The sequence below is a fragment of the Phyllostomus hastatus genome, unplaced genomic scaffold, assembly GCF_019186645.2.
Source record: "Phyllostomus hastatus isolate PE091 unplaced genomic scaffold, TTU_PhHast_1.1 phas_scaffold_555, whole genome shotgun sequence".
Classification (NCBI taxonomy): Eukaryota; Metazoa; Chordata; class Mammalia; order Chiroptera; family Phyllostomidae; genus Phyllostomus; species Phyllostomus hastatus.
This window is the reverse complement of record NW_025334036.1, coordinates 10,084,040-10,104,134: the sequence shown is the minus strand read 5'-3', so window position 1 is coordinate 10,104,134 and position 20,095 is coordinate 10,084,040. Positions and strand designations below refer to the sequence as shown.

The window sequence follows — 20,095 nt, the reverse complement described above, 5'->3', positions numbered from 1 at the left end:
AGACCAGATACTAGTTTTAGGGTTTGCTTTTTTTTTTTTTTAAGTAAGTCTGTTTGCTTGGAGTGTAAAGGCCTGAAAAAGGCTTTGCTGCGACGCTTGGGGCTAATCCGATGCTATCTGCTATCGGGAGATACCAGGTCGGGGAGGGGACCTCCTGGCTGTTTAATTAAAGCGGAGGCTGGGTGGGCGTGGGGGGTGGGCAGAGACGCAGCAGGTTGTCCGTGCCCCTGCCGTCCTGACTGTGGCTTGCTCCGGCCCCTGGGGGCGCCTGTTAGAAAGCACCCCGTCTTCAGGGCCTCACCAGCCGGTGACTGTGCTCCCGATCGGCTGGCTGGGCTGCCGGGCGGTGCCGGGAGCCAGGCAAAGATGGCGGGCGTCCACACCTGCCTTCTCAGAGGCCTGGGGACGGCCCGGCCACCTGGGAGCCCCCGGCTATGGGCCAGGTCACTTGGTGCACCTTCCCAGACGCCAGGGACCCCCTCCCTGGTCAGCCCTCCCAGCTCTCGGCGCTGTGCCTGTGGTTAGTAATAATCACAGGGCTGCTGGGGGAGGGCCCCTCCATCCCAGGCTCCCGGCCGGCACCTGGTCTGACCCGTCTCTAAGCCGGGAGACCATTCTGCCAGGAAGGCTTCATTACTCTCAAGCCACAAACAAAGAAACTGAGGCTTGGATAGGTTAAGTGACTTGCCCAAGGTCACCCAGCCCAGTAAGCAGGCATGTGGCGTGCTAACAGGCCCCTCCTGGCCCCCATCGCTCCTCCTTTGCTGGTGAAACTCTTGGTCAAGGAGGGTGTGGGCATGCATGGCATGTCCTACAGGACAGGGCAGGTGGGCACCCCCTTGCCTCAAATGGAAACGCAGCCAGCGTGAGAGGTGGCCGCTCCATCGAAGGCTCATCCATGGAGTTTTTCGTTGTCGTTTATTTTTTTTTAAATCCTCACCTGAGGATATGCTTACTGACTTGTGAGAGAGAGAAAGAGAGAGAGAGATCAGGCGCCTCATGCACACACCCCGACTGGCAATCGAACCTGAAAACCAGGTATGTGGCCTGACCGGGAATCGAACCCACAACCTTTTGGTGCACGGGTCGACGCTCCAACCGACGGAGCCACCCGGCCAGGGCATTCACTGCTATTTTCAATTACATGGGTGATTCTGTCTCACTACAGAAGACACAGAGGGGAGCAGAAGTCCCACACACCGGGTGATGGCGCGGCGAGTGTGTCTCCTGCTTGGCCTCGCACACTTCCACATCAGCACTCACTCGAGTACTGAGGCTCTGTGCATGCCCCTTGGTAGCTCGTGTGCCTTCTCACTGAGCACCCTGGGGCACCCTCTGTGGGGCACCCTCTGCAGGCGCCTGAGCAAACACACACGGTTCTCAAAAGTTGTTCCATGGGAGAGTGCAAGCCATGCACAGCCGAGGGCTGTGTGTTCAGCAGACCCTAAACCGTGTCTCAAACCCCTGGGGGGCAGCGTCTGCAGGGTCCAGATTTCTGTTCCCAGCCATGGAAGGGGTGGCCCGCCGCCCCTCACCTGGCCTGGCCCTGCCTCCGGAGGTTCTGCAGAGACGTGAGGACAGGCACTTGCGTGTCCGTGGAAGAACTCTGGGGGCACTCTCCATGGTCCCAGGGAGCGGTGCTGTTTTCCAGACTGGGAAATTGAGAGCCAGCGGCCCATGCGAGGGGAGACAGCACTCCTCCTAATGAGGAGATGGTAGAGCCGGGCAGTGACCGGGAGTCTGGGTGTCTGGCCTCCCGGAGAAGTGCCCTCCGGGACAGCCTCTAATTTACAGGGGAAGATGGAGCAAGCAGTTGGGGCCCTGCCCCCCTCTGTCACTCACTGATTCTGTGGCCTTGGGCAAGACACCGACCCCCACTGAGCTGGGTGGCCGACGGTCTGCCTCAGCATCGTTGCAGAATGTGCCACGCTCCTGTGGGGTCTTACCAGCGAGCCCACAGGAGAGGTGCACATCCCCCACCCTACCACCCCGCCGCATGCACGGGACTGCTATCCCACTGCCCCGCCCACAGGCCAGAGCAAGGGCGACAAGACTAAGACATTTCACAGGGGAACGCAGTCCTCAAGGCCACCCCTGCCGCACACCTGAGTTTTACGACGGTCCTCAACCGTGTCCCGGCAGAGGCCTCGTCAGTTTTGCACTTGGTTTTAATAGACCCATGGGATCAAGGCCTTGCCTGGCTTTTTTTTTTACGTGCATTACAGCGACGCCTGCAAAAGACATCGGGGCCCTTGCTGGCGTTCCCGGCCAGGAAGTGACTCAGCCAGGCCGACTGCCGGGCAGGCGAGGCCTGGGGACCTGGTGGCAGGGGGTGCCTGGGGAGCCAAACAGGCATCCCGTGGGCGTCATCTTTGTTTGCCCAGGGACCTAGAAGCCCAGCTGCCTCCTGGCCCGCACCCTCCAAGAAGCGCTGTGGGGGTTCCCAGCCCTTCCTCCCTCGGCAAGCCCCGCCTCGGCCGGCGGGCCGAGCCAGGGTCTGAGAGTGAAGGGGTGTCGGTGTCGCCTCTGTGTGTCCCTCGCCTCCCTCAGCGGGCCTGGTCAGCGCCACAGGGTCAGCGAACGGGGCTCTGAGTCCACGGTAATCCCGTTGCCTCGGGCAGTAGGGTTTTTTTTTAAATTTCATAACCAACGTAGATATAAAACTCTTTGGTAGCATTGGTGGACTCGTCACACGCCTACTTAAAATACGTAACTTACTCCTTTAGTTACACATCCGTAATTAGAGCTGTGGATCTGTGTTAGAGCCACGGCTGTCTCCTGTCTCGAGCACGTCACGAAGGTGAGCTGGGCTCACCTGGGCTGCTGGTGCAGGGCCGGGCGCGGCAGGGCGTCGGCCCTGCTGGGAGGCGCAGCCCGCGTGCCGTCTGCCGGGGCCTCGTCGCCCCCTCCTCCGGAGTCGCCACTGTTCCGTGTGCTGGGCTCCCTGAGTGCCGCCTTCTCTTGCACGTGGGGGTGCCGCTCTCTCTCTGGCTCTTCTTCACTGTCGGTCTGCGGCTTAACTTTGCCCTGTGTTGTCGTGACTTTGCACCGCATCGGCATGACATTGCACCACATCGGCATAACATTGCACCATATTGGCATCGCTTTGCACCATATTGGCATCGCTTTGCTCTGCGTCGGCATAACATTGCTCCATGTCGGCATAGCTTTGCACCACATTGGCCTGACTTTGCTCTGTGTTCCCAGGGTTTCGCACGGCATTGGGGCCCTTTGCCATTCCTTCGCTCACCCTGTTCTCCTGGTCTCCCCGTCTCCGGGTATATGCGCTCACCAGAGTGCTTACCCATCTTCCCTCGTTTGTGATGATGAAGTCCTGCCTCCAGGAAAAGACAGTTCAATTGCTTTGCCTCCTTTCCCCCCAACCCCCGCCCTTGGTGATCTTGCTACAGCATAATTCAGGGCACCCCTTCCTCCTGCCCCCGAACTGTCCCTTTCCCCAGAATAATTGTGAGTGAAAACCTTGCCCCCCCTGCTTATATTTGAGCACACCTGCCACCTGTGTATACACTCAGCCACTAGGATTGCAGCTGAGTGTCCACTCCTACTCACTTGCACGCATTTGTACATAAACACTCAAGTACTTCGTTGTAATAAGAGGGAGCCCCTCTCTGTCCACGTGGGACACCCGGCAGAAGTCCGGGGACGGTCCGAGGTCCTCAGGTCTGGCTGCACATTGCAGTCGGTCACCTGCAGAGCTGTGGCAACCGCTGGTGCCCAGTGCCCCTCCGCAGACCCTGGTCGAACGCTCTGGTGAGTCAAGGTCTACAAAAGCTCGCCAGGTGATTGGTCCCTGCAGGCAGGAAGAGAGAGTTCTGAGCTGGCTTCCTGTCCTCACAAAGCCACGAATCTCCTCAAGGGGGGCCTCACCCTCGTGGCCGCATCTAGCCCTAACTGCCTCCTACAGCCCCCCACCCCCCATGCCGTCCCATGGAGGTCAGGGCTCCCTGTGGCTGCTGGGGGTGGGGGGCAGGAACGTCTTGAGACAGCCCTCCTCCAGGGCTGCTGGTGCCCAGCCAAGACCTGCAGCGCGCGGGGCCAGATCTAGGCACAGCCATGCCCCCAGCCCAGGCGAGGCCCCGGCTCAGGCTGTCCCTGTCTCCGGCAGTGCTCGTCCACCTGCGGGAAGGGACTGCAGTCCCGCGTGGTGCAGTGCATGCACAAGGTCACCGGCCGGCACGGCAGCGAGTGCCCGGCGCTCTCGAAGCCCGCCGCCTACCGCCAGTGCCACCAGGAGGTCTGCAACGACAAGATCAACGTGAACACCATCACCTCCCCCCGCCTCGGTGAGTGCCTGCGCTGGCCCGCTCTCCGTCTCCGTCTCCAAGGGCGGCTGTGCGCCCTGGCCTGCAAGCCCCCCCGCCCCCACCCCCCGGGTCTCCTTGAGCCCTGGAGAGGCCGACACTCATCAGTTCTGGAGAGGATCCGGACTTTCGGAGACGGAATTCCGTTCCTTATCGTGACAAAGATGCCTGCTCACTGCAGTCCCCCATGCGTGTCCCCGCCCCCTCGAGTGTCCCATTAACCTCTCTGCCAACCAACGGGGCACATGGGAGAATGTTCTCCAAGTAGTTTAGGTTTCCTGTGCACGGGACGGGGGGGGCGGGGTGCAGAGGGAGGCGCTCTCTTCTGGGAAGGAGGGATCTGGGGTGTCACTCACCCGTCCCTGGTGGCGTGCACAGGGGCTGCTCCGTAAGCTGAGCCTGAGAAGCCAGCAGGAGCCCCGGCAGGCCCCGGCTGTCGCTCAGCAGGGAGCTTTTGCGAGCGAGCCCTCCAGACCTGGCCGTGGGCAGGCCGCGCATCCGACAGCGACCTGATGATGGCTTTGTACAGAGTCTCTGCTTCTGCAGACAGATGTGCCCGGGGGCCACCCCCGCTCCCCGAGCTCTCTTCTGTAACGTCGGAATGCCGGGGTGGCTTCGCTGCGTGTGGTGGGGGAGGGGCCTGAGCTTGCCGGGGCGCAGCCCCGGCTGCTGCGTGCGCTCGGTGGCCCCTGGAGACTTCCCTCAGGCAGGACCTTTTGTCTGCACAACCAGGACCCAGAAGGCAGTTCAGGCCACGTGCTCACGCCGCGACCTGGGGCTTCTGTGGCCCTTTGGCCACCAGGGCCCTGCGCCCTTGGGTTTCGTGAATGCCAACGGCGATGACGTCTGCTGCCCTCAGGTAGCAGTGTGCTCAGCTCAGAAGCGGGCAGTGCCCTCTCGCCCCAAGGAGGCAGCCAGACCACCGAACCCAGCCAGGCGGTCACGGGGGACGCGGGGGTGTGTCTGTCCGCTGTCGGAGAAAGCAGCATGCCCGGTGGCTCTGGCAGGGGACCCACTTCCTCGGTCCGTCCGTGCCCAGCTCCGGGGCGCACCAGTGAGGGCAGCCCAGCCTGCGCCGGCCACAGGCCACCTCCGTGCATGCGTGCTGCCGTCCCCGTGCCCTCTGTAACGCCCGGGCTTTCTGTCTCCGCTGTCCCCCTAGCTGCTCTGACCTACAAATGCACGCGCGACCAGTGGACCGTGTACTGCCGGGTCATCCGGGAGAAGAACCTCTGCCAGGACATGCGGTGGTACCAGCGCTGCTGCCAGACCTGCAGGGACTTCTACGCCAACAAGCTGCGCCGGCCACCCCCACCCCCGCCGCCGCCGAGCTCATGACACGCGCCCCGCGGTCCCGAGACGCTCCCGCGCGAGGTCCGAGTGCGGGCCTCAGGGCCCGCTGAGAGCCCACGCCCCTCCGAGAGCGAGAGCGCGCTGTCCTGCAGCCGGGACCCCCCCCCAGGCACTGCGCCGCGCTCCCACGGGCCGTCCCGAACCCCCGTAGACCTGGAGTGTGGATGTGACGTTTGCCCTTCGGGCATTTATTCTTAATATATTGTTCACGGCCACGGGATGGCTCTCCGCAGCGAGGAAAGAAGCCAGCGCCGGGCCCAGGGTCCCCGAGGCTCCGGAGGTTCCGTGCGCCCCCACTGGGGCTGTGGGCGTGGTCAGGCACCTCCGTCTCTGCTTTCTTCTGACAGTGGAATCCCCGGCTCTGGATGGACCCCGGGGTGGGAATGTCCATGGTGAGACGGGCGACATTCAAACGGGCTTTATTCTGAAAGCCGGCGGCACCCTGGGCGGGAGGACGGACGCCGGCGAGCCTCTGCTGGCGGCCCCTCCGGAGAGGGCCGGGCTGCCGGGGCCTCGGGACCGACCGCACGGGGCCTTCGCCCACCTGCCTGCCGGGGCCGAGACGTGCCCTCACCTCGAGACCCGGGGCCTCGCCTCGGAAGCCTCCCTCCGAGGGGTGGGAGCTGCGCACGCCCACGAGGAGACCAGGGCCGAGGAGCTCTGCACCCCCCATGTGGGGAAGAGTATTCCAGAAGGGCGTGGGGAGGCCTCCGACTTTCCGATCTCCGCCGCCCACCGTGGAGAGCAGCAGCAGAAGAGTCTTGCTTGTGAAGGTGCTGTGGCGCAGGACGCGTGCGAATTTCGGCCGTGGGCCGGCTTCCTGGCTCACGGCGGGGTGCTCAGGGCCGCTTCGCCCGGGGGTGGGGGTGTGCCTGCCCCATTGCCTTCTGGGGACCTGGGCTCCAGCCCGTACTTCATACAGAGCTTCGCGCCTTGTGGATGGCTCCCCGTCGGCCTGGGCTGTCTATCCGAACGAAACTGACGCTCTGTAGAACCGGTGAAGACGCAGGCCGGGCCCGGCTGCTTCGCCCCTCCCAGGGCAGGGTCCCTGTGGGGGCTGCTCTCTGGCATCCAGTGTCGGCGGAGGAGCCCCTCCAGCCAGCCTCACTGCACAACCAGCAGGCCTTCCTTGTCGGGGCTCAGGCCTTGTCGGGGTTGACCCCTGGCCCCAGTGGGGCGGGAAGGACACTCCAAGGCAGGAGGAAGGTCTTCCCCTCCTTCAGTCCCTTCGCCCCTCAAGACGGAGCCCTGGGGAGTGACGACAGTGGCCTCTCTGGGAGCCCGGACGGCAGGGTCCCTGGACGCCAGGGGGTGTGCCGTGCTGAGCAACTTGGTGGGCGTTGGATGGGTGCTAATGTTCCAGGACGTTGCCGGGAGAAACCTCCTCCTCCCTGACTCCAGAAGGGTCCCCTTCGTTCATTGGTGCTGTGTGTGTGTGACTGTGTCCGTGTTTTCCATGTCACAAGGTCAGGGTTAGCCTACGTCACAAGGACAGACAGCGAGCTGCCTGCCTCCTCGAGCCTGCGCCAGGGGCCGAGTGTCAGTGTTGGGGTGTCCCCTCCCCAGTGACCGAGAAGCGGCTGGGGAGGAGGGGACTTGGTGCGGCCGCCCTCGCCTCGGGGAGAAGAGTGGGGAGACCGCCTTTGGGGCTCTGGGGAGACACAGAGGACGCCCGGGCGAGGCCGAGCCGCCCAGCACCCTGCACCGTGGTCACCCTGCGGGAAGGACCGTCCTCCCCAGCTCGGGCTCTGCCACCAGCAGACACCCCAAAGCCCTGGTTCCATGAAACCCGTAAATCTCGGGGAGCTAGGGCTTAGCGTGTTCTCAGCCCCGAACATTCTGTGCTTCATCGCAGAAGGACAGGGCCGGGGCAGCCCGCCGAGGAAGCCAGGGCCACCCCGCTGGCTCCTCCACGTGGGTCACCAGGCCCACCGGGCCCTGTGCCCCGGGGCGAGCCCTTCCCCCCGGGGCCTCTGTACTGCTCCTTGCCCTCCGCAGCTGTGTGCCGAACGCCCCGGCAGGGGCCTCACACCCTCAGGATGCAAACGATGGATGCGGTGATCATGAAGCGCCCGGTGGGGGTCCTGGCTACTTCAGCCCCCACCCCCCACGCTGGCGCGGACGCTCTGGAACTCTCCGGCCCGCCTTCCGCTGATTGATCACAACGGTTGATGTCATAGTGGTGGCATTCTGGCCGCTCCGCTCTGTGCGGGGGACGTCGCAGCCCCGCGAGGGCGGCAGCAGCAGCAGCAGCAGCAGCAGCAGCAGCGTCTGTAGGTGGCGCAGCGCACCCCGTACTGTCTGTCCCTCGAGCACTGCGCCTCTCGGGTGCACGTGGGCGTTGCTAGCTCTAGCGGCAGAGTCGTGGGTCTTGTGGTGCTATTTTCGTTGGTGCAAACGAAGCCGGCGGCTCGGTGGACCGTGGCCCGATCCCAGGATCAGAACACAGGGCAGGGCCTCCAGGCCGACTGGGTCGTCTCTCGGTCCTCGTCCCCGTCCGGTGTACATAGTTCCCGTCACTTAACTCACCCTGCGTGCTGTTCCCGTGGTGTTTCTGTTTGACTCTCTGGTGCTGGTTCTGAAAGGAAGAAAAAATAAAAAGAACAGAAGACACACATTGGACCCCACTGTACATGAGAAATTAATCATTTCATTGGAAGCGAGCGGAATACGTTTAATAAAATGTTTTTCCATCACGGTCGTAAGCTGTCTGTGACGTGGAAGACGAAAGCCAGTCCCCCGGGGCCCGGCGAGGGAGTCCCTTCCTCTGCGGCAGCCACAGGGCTGGTCTGGGGCATGGCCGCCCAGAGCTGGAGGCCAGCGACCTCAGCTGTGGACAGGGTCGGAGGTCACTGGTACATGCTGTTCAGGCGGGTGGCTGCGTCCCTGCAGGCAAGCGCTAACCAGTCATCCAGGCCTGGGCCCCCTCCCTGGGTGGTCACAACACCCTGGGTGGGGACCAGACGGCCAGCGGTCTGTGCGTCTGACCCCGAGCCTTGGTGGTCACTCCACTGATAGAGCCACCCATGCTCCATGGAGGTGCAGGGACCCCCTCGGGCAGAGCCCAGGCCCGTGGCATGCCAGAATGGCCAGGTGCTGCCTACCCCCTTGTCTCACCAACCTTCAGCCCCCACCCAACCCTGCTGACCCCCCAGACGGATCCCCTCTTCCGGAAGGTGCAAGCCAGAGGCTGGCCCTGCTGGGCAGTGCCCAGGTGGGCGTTGCACCGTTGTAGCCGGAGCCCGTGGGACCCTGTCTGGGCCTGGCTGGACCCTGTCTGGGCCTGGCTTTTACTCCCTCCCCCTGGCATCCGGGAGTAAAAGCTCCCCAGGCGGGAACCCGGAGCCGCCCGCGGCGAGGGCCTCTTTCCCACGCTGGAGCGACACTCGGAAAGGCCGTTTGTTCAGGAGACAGGGAACTGCTCACAGCCCCCCCACCCCGCCCCGTTACCGGGAAACCTGTCCCTTGTGTTCGGGTTCGAGAACACCCAGCCTCTCCCTTCCCCGAGAGCAGGTCCCGTCTCTCCGGTGGGGGGCCCATGTCCAACACCCCCGATACCATGTGGTCTCTCTATGAGCTGCCCGGGTTCCGGGTGGCCCTCGGGGACGCCCACGGGTGGGACGACACTGACAAGGTCTCAGTCGGCCAGCGTCGAGCGGGCTTCTCGTAGGAACCGAGTCCTCCCACCAGCAAGAACACAGCCCGAGGGCCAGAGCAGCCTGGAGTCCGGGACGACAGCTGGCCGGTGGGGGAGGGCTCCAGGGACTCCCTGCCGGGTCTGCCCACCGACCTTCCGGGCACGGGCTGGGGGGGTCGGGGCCGGAATCGTGTCCAGGGGTGCTCTCTGTGCTGCAGGGGGGTTCGGCGAAGGCCCTCGTGTGTCTGCTTCTGGACACAGACCGGCCTGTCTCTGCGCCCCCTGGTCTGGCTGATGGAGGAAGCGGTGGTCCACCCTCACACCTTCAGTCCCCCCCCCATCGGTTCCCTCTTGCTGCCCCCACCTCCTGCCTGTCCCAGCTCTGCAGACGGTGCCTCGGGGTCCTGCCCCTGGACAGCAGGGCGCTGTTCTCGCTGGGTCCCCAGGGACCCTGAGGGCATCGGACTGCACGGGCATTCGAGTGTCCTGCCTCCCCGCTCTCGGCAGCCCTCTCCTCTGGGACAGACGGCCTCTCCCGACATTTCCTTCTCCTCTTTCTTAGGTCCCCTTTCTCTGCGAGCCTTCCACGTGACCAGCACCCCGTAGCTCCATCTGCTGCCGCCTTCTCTCCCTCTGCTACCTCCCCAGGCCCTATCACCCAGACCCGAGACTCACAACCACGCCCATGCTGGTGTCTCCCAAATCAGCGTGTGGGGCCTTGACCTCCGCGTTCATACGTGACCTCTCCACGTGCCCGGTCAACCCCACAGGGGCAGCCCTCTGTGGGCGGGGTCAGCCCTTCAGAACTGCCCCAAACCTGAGACGTGGTCAGCCAAGCTCGCGTCTGCTCCCTGGGGCGTGCGCTGGGGTGGCTTTAAGGACGAGTACAGGCCGGTGTCACCCTTAGGGGGCTGGGACTGTCGGCCGGAACGCAACAAGGCCCCCTCCCTCTTGCTGGTTGACTCCGTCCGCTGAAGCCTGCTGGCAGGGTTTCAGGGACAAACACCCCGAGTGACCGACGGGGGACCCTCACGAGAGCCGTGTCCGTCCTCTGACAGACGGCTCGAGAGTTGCCCGGCAGCAGGTCTGCCACCCTCTCCTAGGGAAAGCAGTTGCAGAGGAAGTCCACTCCTGCGCAGGGGGCGGGGCCGAAGCGTCCACCTCTTGCTAAGGTGGGTGGGGTGGGCGGCAAGATGCTGGAAAAGCAGTGAGCGAGAAATGTCGTCGTAACTGCGTCATAGAGGGTTCACACGCCCTCACATGTGCAAAGTTCACTCACCCTTCCCCCCCGCCCCCGAGAAGGCTCACGCCATTTTGGCGTCTTGTTCAGGCTCGGTCCAGGGTGCGTCGTCCAAGTCGGGACGGCTTCCTTCTGTGTGGTTCCCCAGGGGCAGCTTCTGGCGCAGTTCCTCTGGATCAGAGGACCGGGGAGCTCAAAGAGGCATGTTCTCCTCCCAACACCCAAGAGAAGGTGGGGGGTGGGGGGGCGGAATCGGCACTGTTTCAGAAGGAGTGGGGGCGGGGGCATGTCCCGGTTGCTTCTGCTGCAGTTCTATAAGTGGGTTTTATTTTTAAAGATTGTATTTATTTATTTTTAGAGAAGGGGGAGGGAGGGATAAAGAGAGAGAGGTAGAGAAATATCAATGTGTGGTTGCCTCTCACACGCCCCCTAGTGGGGACCTGGCCCACAACCCAGGCATGTGCCCCAACTGGGAATCGAACTGGCGACCCTTTGGTTCGCAGGCCAGTGCACTGTCCCCTGAGCCACACCAGCCAGGGCTATAAGTGGGTTTTACGTTAACATTTTCACTTGCCCGTTGTCTGTTTCCCCATCTGGAAAGTCAGCTTCCCCGGGGCAGAAAGCGTGCTTCTCCTGTGTGTCGCCGGACCCCCGGGGCCCAGCTCAGGCACCCACCCACCCACCACACTTCCCCTTTGCTGGTTACAACATACATGGTTTAGATTCTTTTTAGATAAGTTCAGGACTGTACCAGAAGATGTTTATGCTCCGTAATAAAAGTGTACCCTAGATGCAGTGGTTTTCCTTTTGCAGAGACCTTCAATGATACAAATGTTTGGACACCCAGCTGCAAGTCAGTGGAACCAAGATGTCTGCAGTTTTTCAAGTTCTCCCCCTCGTCAGCCACCGCCGCCCCCGGCCAACTGAGACAGGTGTTTGTTTCTAGGTGGTTGCCATGGCGATCTAGAAACTGTTTGCTCTCCTCTTCCTGTTATCTTTGGAACAGGAGATTGACAGATTCGCAGGCAGAGAAAAGCCAGTTGGGTGAGGGTCTTCGTGAGGCCTGATCAGGCGCCACCCTCTGGCGTCTCCATAACAAGAATTTAACCGCTGAGCCTGTGGAGTTGTCAGGACACGTCTGAGTGCCTGGCTGGCTTCCAGTGTGACCCGGGTGCCCACGGCGGGGGGCCCCTGACCAAGGGCCAGGCTCTGGTCTCCCCCCGGGCACCTTGAACGTGCTGACCCCTCAGCTTTGAAGCCCTGCTTAGAGAAACAACCCCTTTCAGCATCTGGGTGCGGCTTCTGCACGGCCTTCGAAAATGACCGAGAGACCCGACGTTTTTCTCCTCCTGGGATTTCTTAGGGGAATGCTGGGATGTCCCTGGGGAAAGACTGTTTTCTCGAGTCCGGGGGACCCGTTCCACTGCAGGAAAAATGTCCATAACCTGTTGGATCACGGGGTCCCACGGTGGACAGAGCCCAGCGGAGCCGAGGCAGAGACGTGAGGGTGGGGGTGGGACCCTCCCAGGGCTGCCTCGGGGTGTGTGCCTGGTGCCGGCAGTCCCCGTGGCCGGACCCCTGGAGGTCGTGCACAGAGGCCCACTAGGACGAGGGGCTGTCCCCACAGCTTCCAATAGACGCCTTCCTTCTAGCTCCTTCGTGTCCTCCCCTCCACGCCCTCTTCTCTCCACGCTCCTCACTGTGCTGGTGCTGCCTCACGCTCTGTCTCTGTCCGTGTCTGTGCTTATTTAGCTCTCCTTCCTTGAGTTCCTCTCTCCTTTTTCTTCCTCCCTCCCTTTCTGCTTTCTGCATTTTTTTTTCTCACTCTGTCCCATTTCCGATGACTTTCTACTTCCAACCTTGGTTCCCTCGTAGACGTAGAAACGTCCAAGCGCCCTTTAAAAACCCACTGGCTGGGGCCCTCGCACACTGACTGTGCTTTAGAGGCTGTGGCAGGCCCCGGGTGCCCACCTCCAGCGGAGCCCCGCGCCCGCCTGTCACGTGCTGGGCCTCCTGCCGCTGACTCGTCTCCGGCCGTCGGCTTTCTGGCCACCGAGGCGAGCTCTCGCGTGCCGGCGGGTAGTTACGCAGCGGCAGCTCTGGAAGTCCCGTCCGAGGGTGGTTGTGCAGGAACACATCACTAAAACGGCGTGTTTCAGCGTCCCCACGCGACCACCACTATGGACCCGTCCACAGACGAATGCTGAGAGACTGGGAAGCCCTAGCGGAAGCCAGACGCCGCCCGGTTAAATGGGGACACGGCGAAGGGGAGGGGAGGGCCGCAGACCCGCCGATGCTGCGCCCGGGTCGGTTTGGTGTGTCGTGACCTTTGCCAGTGTCGCTCTCGTACAAAGCCAGTCTGGAACGTAGCTGCACGTGTCACGTGACGTTTCGCTGTCCCGTCTGTTTCTCACTACCACGCACGAGGCACGCAATGCGTGCGGTTCAGTGCGACCACAGGACTCCCTCGGGACACTCCAGTGTGGCTCCTGTGATGTCCCCAGAGCGATTTCAGGAGGACCCCTGCGTCCTTGGGAGCCTGGTGGCGTCAGGGCATTCGGACAGAGGTTCCCGAGGCAGCCCCGACACCCGTCTCGATGTGCAAGCTGTGGCGTACGTCACTTATCCATGTCACGACTCGTGTCAATGACCATTCCACTGGGCTCACCAGTACACGGGGTGGAGGGGGGATCGCCGGGACCTGGTCCCTGTCCCCAGAGACTCGGGGCGGCGTGTGGCTGTGCCCTGCTCTGAGCAAAGAGCGGCTCTGCCCAAATGTGGGAAAATGTCCCAGTCAGCTCCAACTAATCGGGCTGCTGGCTCCGAGAGCAGGATAAACAACCCTCTGCCCGGGGCAGGGAATCGGATCCTCAGCCTTGCGGGTGGCTCGGACGCGGCCCGGCCAAGTTCTCGGTGTTGGAGCGCCTGCCACACACCCGGCCCCAGACGGGGTCTGCGCCCCCGCCGCGGCACGGATCACAGATGTCACTCCGCCGTAATGGCGTCATCCGTGCTTTGCAAGCTCGTCGGTCGGCCAGACCACACTGGATAGTCCTGCGTGGTTTTCTCCCTTCAAACCCCACTGCCTGCCGGGCCACGTGGATGGGCAGACTCGTGTCTGTCTGCACACCCGCACACAGCTATTTTGGGGAGATCGAAAGAGATAAATCGAGGAGTGACATCTCCGTGTAAAGGAACAGGGAAATCTTGAAACAAAGTCAAGTACGGAGGAAAAGGAGCCAAGAAGAGAACTCAGAATCGATAAAGTCCTTACGATGAAAAAAAAACTCAAGCGCTGGATAAACTCCAGAGATAAAGGACTGCAACAGAAGATTCATGAATTGGAAGGTAAGACTGGAGAATTTTACCCCAAGGCAGTATGGAGAAGGAAAGGAATTTAAAGAAAGAGGGGGCGGGGGAGAGAGGGAAAGAGAAAGGGGGGGGGAGAAAGAAAGAAAAGAAAGAAGGAAGGAAGGAAAGAGAGAGAGAGAGAAAGAAAGAAAAAAAGAAAGAATTGACGAAGAGTGAAGTTTGTTCAAAAGGTACCACCTTCTGTCTCACAGGAGCTCCGACAGAAATGGCAGGAACGGTGCAGAAGCTGTATTTGAGGAGACGAGGGCTGAGAATGCCCAAGAACAGAAGGAGAACGTGAGTCCTTATATCAGAAGTCACTGCGGACAGTGGACAGAATGAATCGACATAAACCCACACCTCACCCGTCATCGAGAAAGCCATCAGGGTGAGGAGGGAATCCTAGAAGCAACCTCTGAGGAAGGACAGATGACCCCAAAGGAATACCCACGACCTGACAGAAGGTGCCAGGTGGAAATGGAGAAATCCCTCACAGGGCTGAGAGCCGCCCCCCGCCTATCCCCCGCCCGCCCCCCACGTCTGTTTGGTTCACTGATTGGTGCCCCATGAACACTCGGGGGGAGCCCCTGTGTCATCCTTCTTCCATCCCACATGGGACAGGGGTCAACTCTCAGGGGCCCGGCCCCTCCCCAGGCTCCCCCATCACGATGAGTGGCCGGCCCTCCCGTTCCTGCACAAGCCAGGAACCCGACACTCGGCCCATCCCCCAAGTCCCGCCGCGACTTATCGTTTCTAAGTCCTCTTCAGTGGCTCCTGCGTAGCCTTGCCACCTCCAGCCGTCACAGCAATACCAAAGTGACCCTCAGCAGACTGCCCCCTGCCTCCTGGGGGCACCCCTTTCCGCCTCCCTGCTCTAAGCCCACCCCCAGCTCACCCCCAGGCCCGTCTCTGCCTCCCCTGCCCTGTCTGCCTGTGGACCCCCACCTCCTGAGCCAGGGGTCTGCAGACCGGGACGCACTAGCCAGTTCCGTCCCGCAGCCCGTGGTCATAAATGACATTTTACTGGAACCAGCAACGGCTGTCTGTTTCTGTGTCATCCACGGCCGCTTGAGTGTTGGCCGGAGCCCCTCCCAGAGCCGGCCGATTCCCAGACTTGCTGGAGAGCACAGTGTGCACCTGCAGCCCCCGCCCGGCCAGAGCCCACGCCCCCAGCCCCCTGGTTGGTCAGGCCCACAACCTCCGGGCAGCTCGCCCTCCCCTTGGGGCCAGATGCCAAGCAACTGCGGACAGACCCTGTGTCCCAAAGCCCCCCGAACTCATTCAGACCAGCCCACCCCGGGCCCGAGTGCCCTGCCTCGCCCGTCCCTCCCCATGCAAGGCTTGGGGACCCCGCCCCCAGTGACCCCCCTCCAACCTCCCCTGCCTCCTGACCACCCTTGCGCCACCCCACATGGCCCTGCCGCTCCTCTTGGGAGGTGAGTCACAAACTCTCTTCTCGTTGGAGAGCGTCTCTCGATCTGTTGGCCTCGCTCTGCCTCTTCAATCCAGCAATGCAATGTTTTCACGGCAGGTCGTGGAGAGGGGGCGGTCTGGACCCTCGGGAGGAGTCAGACAGTCCCCACAGGTGGGCGCTCTGGGGCCCGTGTGCCTGGTCAGGCAGGGTCCACAGGAAGGGAGCCGAGGGATCAATGGGCTGTGTGTCGGCAGGCGGCCAGCGGCCACCTCACACCCCGCCGGGCTCAGCCCGCCCACCCGCGGGCCCGTGATGCACACCCTACCTCCTTCTCAAGTCGGGGCGCCAGCCCGAGTCTCCCCGGCTGCCCTGGGACGGAGAGGACACCCGTGAACGTACAACTATCGATTCCTCTCTCATCACACAAGCTTCCTGGGGTCTTTTCGGACCTTCAGCCCACCCACCCCAGCCTTATGGAAGGTTGCCGTGCACTTGACCTTGTCAGAGCTAAACGCAGTCCCCCGGAGCCTGACGGCAGGCGGGCTGCCAGGTCTGGGCCCAGAGGCCGATTTGTGGGTGCAACCACCCCATGATGAGGTCCTGTCTGGCTCCAAGGTGCGGAGCGCGGCCCAGGGCCGTCCGTCAGTCTGCACACTGAGCCAGCCACCGCCCCACTCCACAGCGGGGAGTCTGAAGCCGGGAGCGCTCCTGTCTTTCGATCGGCCTAACGGAGCCCGTGCAAGCCTCCCGGAGAGGACGCCTGAAGGCGACGTGAGGCTTCGGCACCCAGAGGAGAGGAAGGGGCGACCAGACCGTGCGAGGGGGCAGGGAGGCACGGCAAGTCGCCGGGACTCAGGGCGCAGCCTCGTGGGAGAGATGAGGGCCGCCGCCAGCAAGGCAAAGACCCTTCGTTCCCAGGGCTGCACCCCCTGCCCTGGGCCTAGTGCCGGTGGAGGCCTCAGTCAAGCTCTCTGGTGGCCGTGGTCGGACGCACATGACCTCGAGTGCCAGGCCAACAGCATTTGGCCTTCTGGTGGGAGCCGGCTAGCTGGGCTCCAGGCAGGAAGGGACAGCTGACTAGACGTGGTTGCTTCTGAGAGACCGTGCCAGGGGAGCGGGGGTGGGGTGGGGGCCGGGTTTCTAGGCTGAGCTGGTGAAGCCACGCTCCTAAAATAAACAGCTCGCACTCTTTGTCCCTCAAGGAGAAAATGCGCTCCGTGGAGCCCGTCTCGTCATTCCTGGCAACAGACACATGCAGAGCATTAGCCAGCACACTTTTCCTCCCGGCGGGGTTGGAGAGAGACGCGTCTGGGCCAAGGTCACGCAGCCCGTCGGGTGAAACTGAAGCCGCAGTGACCTTTGGCCTCTGTCCTTACTGCACTCTCATTTTTCTTCTCTGCTTGGGCTGAGAGCCAGGGCTGGTCCACCAAACCGTGGGCCGAGGCCCTGTCTGAGGTCTGCGCCCTCCCTGGGCAGGGGTCCTCTCTCACAGGGCGGCCGGGACACGGGCTCTGCCTCCCCTGGCTGCGGCCTGCGCCCAGCGCTCAGTTCTGTCCTCCGGCAGTTACCAACGATCTCCCTTGGAGACCGGGTGGGATTCCAGCCCCTGAGGGGAGAGGAGAGGGCTCCCATGTGTCGGGAAAAGAAACAGGGAGACGTGGGAGCTGGACCCGCATGGAGCTGGGCCTGGGGAGTGTGCAGGGGGTGACGTTTCCCGGCTGAGTCCCTGGGGGCCGCCTTTACCCAGCAGACCTCCTCGGCCCCTCCAGGAGACCCCTGCGTCTTCAGGACATCCCTAACCCCTTATTCTGGCGCTGGAAAGCTGGCGTCCCGGTTCCACTCAACAGTTTTCTCAAGTACTTACTAAGTCCTCGGTGTGTGCCAGCCGCTGCACTAGCTGACATCCAGGCAGCCGTAGCGACCTGCCCAGACGTGTAGGCCCTCACTGTGTTGGCGTGTCAGAAATCTGGGGACACAGTAGCAAATGTGGCAGGCGTGGCCCTGCCCTCGTGGGCTCACACTCAGAAATCCTTCCGTGTCAGGGGGTCGGGGCCATAGCGTTGCAAACGGGACGACACATCCGAGAGAGGCCTGGGTCAAGAGGCGGGTCTAGCTTCTCACCAGCCATGAATTAAATGGTGTTCAAGTGGAGGCTTGGTTTGACATCGAGACAATAGATGCCACGTGTCTAAGACAGCCCCCGACCAAAACTGTCAAACCAAAAGGGGCAAAACCAGTCGCGTGTCTCTCACACGCGCCACCCACTGTACGGCTCTGAAGGCGTTGATGACTGACTACCAGGGGTCCTGGGGAAGAGCGGCCGGTGTGCCTCGGGCCTCACTCCTGCCCTGCTGTCGGGGACAGGCGGACAGTGCCTCCCTCTATCTTGTCTCAGAAGGACACCAATCCTATTGGATCAGGGCCCTGCGCCTCTGACCTCGTGTAACCTTATTCCCCTCCCCCTAGGCCCTGTCTCCAAATAGAGTTCCTTCGTGGCTTAGGACCTCAACCTGTGGACGAGAGGGGCCCAAGTCAGTGTGTAGCAGGTGGTGTAGATGCTTCTATGGCAGGGCAGAGCAGAGGGAGCTGTGCCGGGGTCAGCCTGCCTTTCTGGAGCGTGTCCAAACATGCGGGCTGTGAGGAGAGCCCGTGCGGGCAGCTCGGGTCCTGTCCGAGAAGACGGCGTTGAGAGGGGACCGCCACGGGGGTGCAGCTGCGACCTGCCAGCGTCCCAGGAGCTGAAGAAGGAGCCACAGTGGAGGACAGCAGGTCTCCCATTCAGCCTGGCAGGTGAGCGACCCCAGCAGGCGACGGGGTGAGGGGTGTGTACCCCCAAGCGACCTGTGGAGTGACATGGGCCTTAAGTGCCCAGGAGGGAGGCCCAAAGAAGGCATGTACTCCATAGCTCCATCAGCACCGTTCTTGCTCCCCTTTCCTGCCCCCTCCCCAAGCCCACAGGAGAGGAAGGCAGTGGTGGGTGATACCCAAACGGGCTCACCGTGGACCCCGTCCCCCAAGCAGATTTCCAGGCCAGCCAAAGAAGGGGGAGGAGTCTCAACTTGAAGTAAGTTCAGAGTGGGGATCATTTAATGCAACTAGATACTGCTGCATTGAGACCACATTTTGCAACTGACATTGGCCTGAGAGAGTGACTGGGGAATTGCTTTTATTACCTAGGAGAGACCGGAACTTTCATGGGCCAGAGTTTTCACCCAGGGTCAGGGAAAGCCCTGGCCCCACAGAGAGGACTTCCAGGGACAGTGACGAGGACGGTAAGATGGCTCGTGAGTCCCCACACCCTGGAGTCTTTGTGTGCTCGGCACCGCAGGTACATGCCCTTCTCATCTTAAAATATGTAAGTGTTTATGGTAATGCCTACAAAACACCTCGGACAGAGCGCAGTACACATGTGGTCCAGAGAGTCAGTAGCCTGTGTTATTCTTGCTCACGGTAACATAGTAGCTGATCTGACCAGTGAGAAGCACCTTCACAAGCGAGTGGCATGCAACTCCCAGCTGGCTGTGTCTCCTGCTCCTCCGAAGGAAGTTGACCCTTGTGGTGAAGTCAGTTTCCAGTCCTCTGGGGCTTGGAGGGGCTAAGTCCCCAGCCGCAGGTTAACCGGGCCCCTCTCTGCAGCCTAATATAGCTTTTGAATTTTATGTGGAAATCTTAAACTGCCCCTTCTCGTTTGGTCTCCACTTAGAGCTTTGAAAACATGAGATGGGTCGTCTATGATTTCTCCCCAGACACGCGCTGAATACTAATCGCTCTATTCCAGAAAGCGCAGCAGCTGGGCAGCCCTGCGGCCCCTGGGACCACTAATGGGGCTGGACTAATACCAAGGGCTGGTTACCCCGATAACGTCATCCCCTCGTGAATATCATTGAGTGAGCTTTGTTTCGAGAAACCTTACACCTTCAACGTTTAGCTCACTTCGGCCTTCCCTCAGCACTCTGGAGCATGAGCAATGACGACACCACGCCACGAGTAAGTAAGTCGTATGTGGCTCCAACGCTAATTCACGACTGATTAGTGCTCGAACAATGGCCCCGAATAATGGGGTGTTAATGGCCAGCCCTGGTGGTCCCCTCCTACCAGAAACCCATTACTGAGCCTGCCCCTGTGTTTTACAGCATCCCCCCTGCAGCCCCCAATGGGCCCAAGGGGGCGCCTGCTTTTTGTAACGGCTGCACACTCTGTGCGGTTGGCCAGGGTCGTGCAGACAGCCTACGGGTTCCTGCCCCAGCCCTCCAGAGACACGTCAGAACACCTGATGTGTTTGCACAGTCCGTGTTCCCTCCCGCAGCTCAGGACACCGATGCCTTCACGACGCACTGGTGGGGGATGAGGGCTGGGCGAGGAGGCGGCCTGTGGACCGTGCGTGACGTTGGCAGGCGGCAGGGGTCGATGGTGGCACAGACAGGGAGTGAAGCTCTCACAGGCCCAGGGGGTGAAGTGGAAGGACGCCCGGCGCCATGGGGAAAGAAGACGAGTCAGTGACAGGGAAGGAACAGAAAGGCAGGAGAGGCCGGCGCCGGCAAAGGCACGTGAATCTGAGTGAAGAAGTAGGGCACTGGTGAAGGTCACTCTGCAGGTGACTGTGACAGACAATTGCTATGAAATGCAAGCTTGTAACTCTCCGGAATTCACACGGGGAAGCCCTAACCCCCAGTGGGGTTTCTGGAGGTAATTAGGGGTGGTTACGAGGAGGTCACGGTGAGATTAGTGTGTGTGTGTGTGTGTCAGAAAGTGGGCCCCTTTCCAAACTCAGCCATCCC

General features: G+C 61.8%; 1 protein-coding gene across 1 annotated transcript in view; it reads left to right on the top strand.

Moving 5' to 3' along the window:
• ADAMTS17 (ADAM metallopeptidase with thrombospondin type 1 motif 17) overlaps window positions 1-5,834 on the top strand; it is a 190,590-nt gene extending 184,756 nt beyond the window's left edge. Inside the window, exons 22-23 of the mRNA XM_045825122.1 lie at window positions 4,127-4,304; window positions 5,485-5,834. Of these exons, the coding sequence (XP_045681078.1) occupies window positions 4,127-4,304; window positions 5,485-5,660 (354 nt within the window). The 3' untranslated portion in view covers window positions 5,661-5,834. The remainder of the gene's footprint in view (window positions 1-4,126; window positions 4,305-5,484) is intronic.
• Window positions 5,835-20,095: the final 14,261 nt, after the last annotated feature.